Genomic DNA, 9,701 nt, shown 5'->3' with positions numbered 1-9,701 from the left:
AATAGCATACTAGTCTCTCATCACTATATACTGCAAATCCTAATTTAGGGTGAGATGATTATTTGTTACTCTTGTAACACTTGTAATTTTGATTGAAAGAGTAAGTAAAGAATAGTAGTTATAAACAATTCTTTTTGTTCTTATTGCTCCCCTACTTTTTCTTACCCTTTTGAGTTTCTTGCCTAAAGAAACCTAGTATACTTTGTGATTTTGACATCGTTTTTCACAACAAATTGCTGCGGTGAGCGTGGAGAAGATGCCTTCAACAAAGTATGAGATTGAAAAGTTTACCGGATTGAACAATTTCAGTCAGTGGCGCTTGAAGATGAAAGCCCTACTGGTTCAATAGGGTTGTTTGGAAGCGTTGAAGGGAGTGACGATTATGGACGTTGCGTTAATGGAAAAAGAAAAGACAACCATGATAGAGAAAGACCACAACACAATTTTGTTAAGCCTTGGTGATAAGGTTCTTCGACAAGTATCAAAGAAGACGACGACATCACGGTTATGGGTGAAACTTGAAAGTTTGTACATGACCAAATCGCTGGTAAATCGATTCTACCTGAAGCAAGCTTTGTATTCATTCAAGATGATTGAAGACAAAGTGTTGGTTGAGCAGTTGGATATGTTCAACAATCTAATTCTCGATCTTGAAAATATTGATGTGAAGATCGATGATGAAGATCAAGCGTTGTTGTTGTGTGCTTTGCCAAGAACACATGCTCAATTCAAATAAACTCTCTTGTATGGAAGGGAGTCCCTGACCTTTGAAAAAGATCAATCAGCCTTGTATTCTAAGGACTTGAACAAACGAAAGGAGCATAATCCTTCGACGGTTGGTGAAGGTTTCGCTGTTAAGGGAAAATTCTTGCGAAAGGATGCTAAGTTCGACAAGAAGAAAGTTAAAAGTCAGCAGAATCTGCTTGGTGGAGACAAAGTTGAAAACTGAAGTTTTGTGAACCAGATGTACTTGGAAAATCTTGAAGATTGAAGTTCAACAAAGGCGAACAAAGAACACATGAATCCCTTGATTACATCCATGCTGATCTTTGGGGGGCTGCAAGATGTCCATCATATTCAGGAGCAAGGTATTTTCTATCCATTGTTGATGATTCCAGAGAATTAGGGGTATTCATCTAGAAGACTAAGGATGAAACTTTTGAGAATTTCAAATGTAGGAAGACTCTGGTCGAAAATCAGACTGGCAGAAAGGTCAAGAGGTTGAGAACCGATAATGGCCTTGAATTTTGCAATGAGACGTTCGACAGCTTTTGTGCTGCCTCTAGTATTGCAAGGCATAGAACTACTGCAGGTACTCCACAACAAAATGGTTTGACTGAAAGGTTCAATCGAACCATTTTGGAAAGAGTGATATGCATTTTGGCTAGTGCTGGATTAAATAAAGTGTTTCGGGCTAAGATTGTTTCGACGGCAACATATCTGATAAACAGATGTCCTTCGACTGTGCTAGATATGAAGATGCTTGAAGAAGTTTGGACGAGACATCCACCAGATCTCGACAAACCGATAGTATTTGGCTGCATAGTCTATGTTCATATTAAGCAAGACAAATTCAAACCTAGAGCTCTAAAATGCATGTTAATGGGATACCTTGAAGGAGTTAAAGCTTATAGGCTATAGTGCCTAGAGTCAGATCACAGGATGAGTATCACCAATCGAGATGTAGTTTTCAATGAAGCTGAAATGGCTTTTAAGAAAAATGTTGATGTTGGTAGAAGTGCAGAAATATCTAATGAAGAGTTAGAACAGGTAGAGATTCCTATTAGGAAGGAGCATGTTGATGCTGAATTGCATATCCCAAATGAAGTCGAAGAAGAATCAGAAGATGTTGAGAAATTTGAGGAAACTGTCGATGACTTTCTATTGCCAAGAGATAGGTCGAGAAGAGTCATCAAGCCAACTCAGAGAATTGGGTATGCAGATCTTATAGCTTATGCCTTAATCTCTGCAATTGAGGTTCTAGACGAAGAATCTAAGACTATAAGGAAGTTATGAGGAGTCGAAATAAGACTGAATGGCTGAGGGCCATGAATGATGAGATGAAATCTCTTCATGATAATCACACTTGGGAACTAATCAAGAAACCTGCATGTAGTTCATCATATGCATGTGGAGGAAAACGAAATGGGAAAAATTCTCTAAAACGTCATCTTAAAGTTTGTAAGAAAGTTAATTTTGGAGATGTTGGTCAGATGATGTTAGACATACAAGAAAAGCTAAAATCATTAAAGGTTGATAATTTGGTATCTCGTGAAATGTGTGCTTGGCTAATTATCTAATGAGATCTTCCTTTTAAATTTGTTGAGTTTGAAGAGCTTATAACTTGGCTTAAGTACTTGAATTATGATTACATTCCTATCACTAAATACCGCCAAGGCTGATGTTGTGAGAATATACAAAAGGGAAAGGAAAAGATTAAGATAGCAATGACCAACACTCCTTGTAGGATTTCTTTAACTTCTGAATTGTGGACATAAATTAATACTGAGGGTTATATTACTATAATTAATTGCTCATTATATTGATAAAACTTGAAAGTTAAATAGTAAAATCCTCAACTTTTGTCACATGCCTCCTCCTCTCACTAGTTTTGAGTTGTGTAAAATAATATCTGAGTTTTTGACTGATTGGGAATAGAGAAGAAGATTTTTACCATTACTTTGTATAATGCTTCTAAAAATAATGTCATGCAACAAACTTTGAAGAGTCAACTAGCCTTGTAAAATTGGTTGTTATGTAAAAGGGAGTTCTTTCATGTCTTTTTTTCTGCACATATCTTAAATCTAATTGTGTAAAGGGTCTTAAAGTAGCTTCCGGTGATTTGCAAAATATTAAGGAAAGTGTTAAATGTAACACCCCGATTTTTAACAGCGGGAGTGTAAATTTTTTTTTCTTTTTAAAACAACAAAGTCTTTGAAATAAAAACATTTGCGATCATTTTTAAAATAAATCAGAGTAAAGTTTTTGTAAGAGAATGATTAGAATACAAGGCCTCTTTTATAAGTTATTTTCTCAATGAAATGTTTAAGAACACAAATCAAACATCCTGTCTAGAAGAACAAAATGACAATATTTATTTCAACAAATAAATAAGCAGGGTTTACCATATACAAGTTACAGAGAAAACAATGAGGAAGAGTAAAAGAGACCCTTACAACAACCCCTAAGCTGATCACTGGACTCTAACTGAAGATGGTTGGGTAACAACGACCCGCAACAACTTCAAGCCTCCCGCTTATCAACACCAGACTGGCCGTCTTCCTGATATGACTCCAGGCCACCGTGATAATAGCGAATCTCACAATCTAAAAAGAACCTGGGCGTCCAGCACCAGATCATGGATAACGTAGAGGGTCACCATCTAAATACAACATATAAACCAAGAATACGCTATACGAGATATGCAATACATAGCAACATATAATCAACAACATATCAATTCAAACTAGTGTAATATCAAATGCACGAATATCCTACCAATGCAGACTCTATATGAGTGTGATCGCCCTAACCGGGTTCCTCACATGCATGATTCCGGAATATCAATCCCTTCGCAAAGGGTCGTGGTATCGCTTCAAGATTTAGCACCACTAAGGTGATAGGTATCTACCCATCAATCAGACTCAATGATCCACTTCGGGATAAGGTGGTTCCCTCTCGGACACGCACCCCGTGCCACCTCTCCGGTGTGCACCTCGTGACTCCTCTCCGGTAGCCACGTAACTATGAAATGCATGAGTATATATATGTATCACAACTTAGGTATTTCATGGTCATAATTGATCCATCTCAAATAGCCCACCTGGCATACACATATCACATATATATACAGATGCAACATCATTATTTCTCAATAATCAATTCATATATTTATCCAAAATCATATGAAAACACATTCACAAATTTAGCATCATAATACAAACACACATCCCCAACTAGGCACACAAGTAGCATCATACAATCAAGCAAACAACTCACAATTTCATATGAAAAGCAATTACACATGCATTCAAGTATTTGGCATTTCCGGTCTACATGAGATAGTTAGAGAGCGCCCTAACCTTAGGAAGCTTTCCACACGTTCAACTTACGTTATGCGAGCACAACCTGTCTCTCGACAAAGTCTCATGTCTTGTTCACACTTTCAACCCTTTTTAAAATACACAACTTAATTAAATTAATATAAATCCAACTACATTCACAATCAGGTTTTGTCTTGGCTACGTACGTAATTAATTAAATGTATATTTTATTATTGATTTATTAACCAAAACATTTTATGTTAAATATATGCCTTTTCAAATAGAAGATGATTTTTCTTAAAAAGAATAATAAAATTCTAATTCAAAGAAATTTCTAACTCACAAGTTTAAATTCATTTATTATTTTAAGCAACACATTCTGTTAAATATTTTGATTGTAGTTGATTAAAATTATTAAAAATAAATCATTATACTCAAGTCATTGTTAAATATACAAAAGAATAGTATTGATTGATTTTTGTTTATAAGGTTTTTTTTTTTTTAATTATAATATAAACATACAGTTTGAGATTGAAGTTAAAATCAATAATTTTTATCAGTCACTAAATATTTAGTTCAAACTATGAAATCCAATATCATAAAAAAATAATAAAATAAGAATAGTATTTTTTTATATTTAAAATAATAAACTGTTTCGTTCTTAAAATCTTTAGACATCATGACTCTCTTTTTAAAACCTATTCCAAAATAAAATTAACCTTAATTTAGAATAGAATAAAACCATAAATATATTCTTTTATTTGATTTTTGGGATAATAGTTTTTTTTGATAGCGGATAATAGTTGATATACAACCAATAGTTCAATCTCCAGTAATTTGATACTGCTAACCAAAACAGATTCACATAATGGGATTCATGGTAATTAAAACTTTCAGAATATATAATGGAATGTTAACGTTTAAAAAGAGAATACACACTTCTTAAATTATTTTAAATTGCTAGAATAACTATTGAATTATTTTTCAAACCACCATTAATATTAGCAAATAAATTAAAATTTGAATGGCCATTAGAATTAATAAAATTCTAAAACTGTCAATAAAAGTTAAGAAATATGATTTACAATGGATTTAATTTGAAACACCACATTCACTTTTGAATCCTTAAACAAAGCAAATCTGTAGATCGTTTATATTAAATTGTGATATCAAAATTAAATTTTCATATAAACAGATTCTTATTCATTATTTTCTTTAAAATCATATATTAATTTTAAATTTTCAAAATCACAATTAATAAGTAGAATCCAAAATTTAGTAATATATAAGAATATCCCTTATTCTGTTTTATTCTAAAGTGATTAGAAATAATTTATAATTTAGTTTTTTTTTTTCTTCTAATAAGAAACTAAAACATAGTTAGACATATAATCTCAATTTTTCTGATAATAATTTAAACTTATATTATTTAATTTCAATGGAAATAATAAAATGTCAAGGTTGAGAAACCCACCCTCAAACACACAACGGCGGCGGCGGTAGAACATGTTACGATTTCCGGCACGGTGGTGCGATTTTTGGTACAGTGGTTTTTCGGAAAAGGTTGTCCGATCATGAATTTTATTTGTGGGTTTTGTAGATATTGTTGAGAGGAAGATATTTATAAGTTTATTTTTCTCATAGAGAGTCCATGGAGGCCGGAAAATAAGAGAGAAGGTGGGGATGTTAAATTTCAAAATTCTTCCGATCTAAAATTAAATTACACTATATAGAAGAGGAAAAAGAGAGGATATCAGTGGTGGTATTAATTTTTCTCTTTGGGCTGGTGGTGGTCGGAAACGGCAAGGAAAGGGGCGGCGGAAAGAGAGGATGAGCGGTTTCTATTTTGCAGAAAGAGAAGAGAGAAGAAGGGGACGTGAAATTGAAAGAAGATAGAAAACGGGTTTATGTTTTTTACCTGCTCCACATGTGTGTATATATAGAAATAATAATAATTATTATTATTATTTATTAATATATGATAATATAATAAAATAATAATATATTCTAAAAATATCTAGATATTTTTAGTTACCATTTGAAAGTTATATTTATCCATTTACTTGTATATTTTAACTGGCCAACGAATGTAAGAAGAATTGGAATGGATGTTTTAACCGAAATATACACCTAGAAAAGACCCGGAATCAATACCAGTCGAACGCACGTTTGATCGAAAGATAAAAATAAATATATAAAAATGATCTACGCGGAATGAAGTTTAATAAAACAGACTAAAAATGATCAAAACCAAAAATGAAATACCCGGTTAAATAAATTCTGACAAGTAAAAATAACACCGTAAAATGGCGTCGAAAAATAAATCGAGCTTACCAACACGATCTACGCGCAACATAGATTAGTAAAATAGTCTGGTACAAGTTGAAACTCGAAATATTTTGCCTGCTAATTTTTCACACGGTGTCAAATCGCTTCAACCGGTCAGTCAGTAAAACTCTTATTTAAATTTTGATAAAATATAAATATTTTGCATGGATAATTAAAACTACAAGAGCATGGTGCTAATATTAATCGAGTTTTGGAAGCACTTCGGCATGGTCTCAATAACTATGTGTTATTTATAGACAATTATATAAAAATAATCGATAAAATAAAATAGCATAATACTATTTAATATTCTCAAATTCTAATTCACACTAACGTACTTTTACGGGTCTTACATTAAACATGTGAAGGGTTTAGAAAATAGGATGATAAAATTTAAGTAATACATTAATATGGTTGGCAACATATATAATGTATCAAGTGGGTTGGTTACAGATGTACCTACAAGATGGAATTTAACATATTTAATGTTTAAAAGTACTCTTAAATATCAACTTGCATTTGAAATTTATTTAATATTTGAAATTTGTTTTGCAAAATAATTTTTTGTTGAGTTTTGCTTTGACAAAGTTTATTTTTATAACTAACATACTTTTATTTATCAAAAAACTGCTAATTATATGAGGCAATCGGAAGATGCAATTAAAGTCAACAAGCAGACCAAAATAAAATTCTCCTTACATCATAAGTAATCCAATGTGTGTTCTAAGTTTGGGATTCATCCAACCCCTATATATCAAATAGTCAGTGAATTTTGGCCCTTTGACGAAGAATATTTGATAATATTTATTTATGTTTATTAGAAATAATAAAATATTTAAAAATAAAACATAAATAAATAATTACTTATTTCAAATAATAAAAAATTATATATTATAAATAAGATGTAAATAAATGCTTAGATAGAAAGTAAATATTTAGGTACAACAAAAATGAATATTTTTAAATAAGAAAGTATATAAATAATTATATATTATTCAAAAATAAATATTTTTAAATAAGAAAGAATTTAAAAGTGAGATATAAATAAATATTTCTAAATCAGACATAAATGAATATTTCAAAATTAGTAAGTATTTAAAAATAGAGAAAAAAGGATATGCACTGACAGTATAAAATATTTTTACACTGTCAACCAATCACAACCATTCATCCAATTAAAACACAATTTTAATTTAAAAAAATTAATATGACATGGCAAGTGTAAGGATTTTGATTGGATGTATGTGTAAAGTTTGTTTACACTATCAGTGCACTACCTTTAAACTCTTAAAAATAAGAGATAAATAAATATTTTTAGATAAATAAATTAAAAAAAGGTATAAACAATATATATATATTCAAAACTGCCTTTTAAAAATACCAATCAGAAACCCTATAAATAAAGAAGAATCTCTCTACTCTTTCACACATCTTCCTCACTCTTCACATCATCATCATCATGACTAATCGTTTTTATCCCTCTTTTGCAAACATTGGTTCAGCATCGTCATGGTTCGAAATATACGCTGCTTTTTCCACGTTCATGATGATTTTCAGAACTGCAATCAACGATCTCATACCCTTAAAACTTCGAAACTTCATCCTCTCAAAGCTACAAGAATTCTTCTCAGGTTATCGACCCAGTAACGAAGTCTCACTTCAAATCGATCAGATTTGGGATGGAAATACCAACAATCTCTTCTATGCAGCCAAAGAGTATCTCCCTACTAAAATATCCAACACTTACAAATCTCTCAAAGTTGGAAAAATATCTGATCATGACAACCTTCTCTTAGCTTTTGACGGAAAGCAACAAGTGTTGGATGAATTTGAAGGCATCAAGATTAAATGGATGCTTATTCAAAAACCCTATAACGATAACCACGGTTTTCAAAGTCCCAATCCCGTTAGAAAAATAGGAGATCTAGGTTATGGTTATCCCAAAGCATCTCGCAAGGCAAAAGAATCTACTGAGAATGGATTTGTGTTAAGTTTCGATGAGAAACATAGAGATAAAATAATGGAGAAATATATTCCACATGTTTTAAGCACTTATGAAGCTATAAAAGCAGGAAATAGAACTCTCAAGATCCATTCCATGCAAGATGGGCATTGGCAACACAGTGATTTTAACCATCCTGCTTCATTTGATTCACTTGCTTTGGATCCTGATCTAAAGAAATCTATAATTGATGATATTGATAGGTTTTTGGGTAGGAAAAAGTTTTACAAAAAAGTGGGCAAGCCATGGAAACGTGGTTACCTATTGTATGGGCCACCAGGGACAGGAAAATCTAGTCTTATTGCTGCTATAGCAAAGTACTTGAAATTTGATGTATACGATTTGGATCTTAGTTTGGTGTATTGTAACTCACAACTCACTACATTAATGAGAGGAACATCTAACAGATCCATCATTGTTGTTGAAGACATTGACTGCAACAAAGAGGTGCTTAATCGATCAAAGGCTCAGGTCTGTTGTTTTTCTTTTGTCCATTATCTTATTGTTTTTCTTTTGTATTGCACCAAAGTTCAGTGTCATTACATAATTTTTAATAATTATTTTTGCAATTTTTAAGGTTAATATGGCACAGGCATATGAGGGGGCATATCCGGGTTTTGGACAAGCTGATACAAAAACGTTTACTATGTCGGGTCTTCTTAATTGTATGGATGGTTTGTGGTCAAGTTTTGGAGATGAACGCATTTTCATATTTACTACAAATCATAAAGACAAAGTTGATTCAGCATTGTTGCGTCCTGGTCGAATGGATAAGCATATTCACCTCTCCTTCCTCGAAACCAAGGCATTCAAAATCTTAGCTTCTAACTATTTGGACATTGAAGAACAACATCAGTCTCTCATTCAACAAGTTGAAGAGCTATTGGAAAAAGTAGATGTCACCCCTGCTGTAGTGGCTGAACATTTGTTGAGAAATGAGGATGCTAAGGATGCTCTAGAAGGACTTGTTGAATTTCTTCATGAAATTTCAATAGAGGAGAATGAAGAATAATGTTAGGAAATTTATTTGTCTAGTTATTTCACATCTTGTAATGTTTATCATTAGATACTCAAAATTTTGTTAGAAAGTCTGCACATGTATTCTCTTTGCAGAAAGTATCCTTAAATCGGACGACAATTTTATGCTTTATGTTTTTGTAAGTCTTAATTTTTGTTTTTTTTATGTTTTTAACAATTCAAAGATTTTGATTAATTCAAAAATTTAATAAAACATGACGATCGCTCGGATTTAGCCATCAATAAGACAAACGAAGCTAAATAACTCCTAACACATCTGAAATTCTGGACTCAGACACGCGATGTCGTAC

The 9,701-nt window shown here is 32.1% G+C and overlaps 1 protein-coding gene and 1 long non-coding RNA gene across 2 annotated transcripts; one reads left to right on the top strand and one right to left on the bottom strand.

The window, feature by feature from the left end:
• Positions 1-2,999: 2,999 nt before the first annotated feature.
• On the bottom strand, positions 3,000-5,941 carry LOC131652069 (uncharacterized). The gene is made up of 3 exons (XR_009298563.1): positions 5,518-5,941; positions 4,083-4,171; positions 3,000-3,337 (listed from the first exon to the last, which is right to left on the bottom strand). It is a non-coding gene; the product is annotated as an uncharacterized LOC131652069 (long non-coding RNA).
• A 1,889-nt stretch (positions 5,942-7,830) lies between these two features.
• Positions 7,831-9,385, top strand: LOC131649986 (AAA-ATPase At3g50940-like). The gene is made up of 2 exons (XM_058919729.1): positions 7,831-8,844; positions 8,966-9,385. Exons 1-2 carry the CDS (start codon positions 7,831-7,833, stop codon positions 9,383-9,385), a joined length of 1,434 nt encoding a protein of 477 aa, XP_058775712.1.
• The last annotated feature ends 316 nt before the right edge of the window (positions 9,386-9,701 follow it).

This window comes from Vicia villosa, linkage group LG2 (assembly GCF_029867415.1).
Source record: "Vicia villosa cultivar HV-30 ecotype Madison, WI linkage group LG2, Vvil1.0, whole genome shotgun sequence".
Taxonomy (NCBI): Eukaryota; Viridiplantae; Streptophyta; class Magnoliopsida; order Fabales; family Fabaceae; genus Vicia; species Vicia villosa.
The sequence above is the reverse complement of the archived record's forward strand: the minus strand, read 5'-3'. Positions and strand labels throughout refer to the sequence as shown.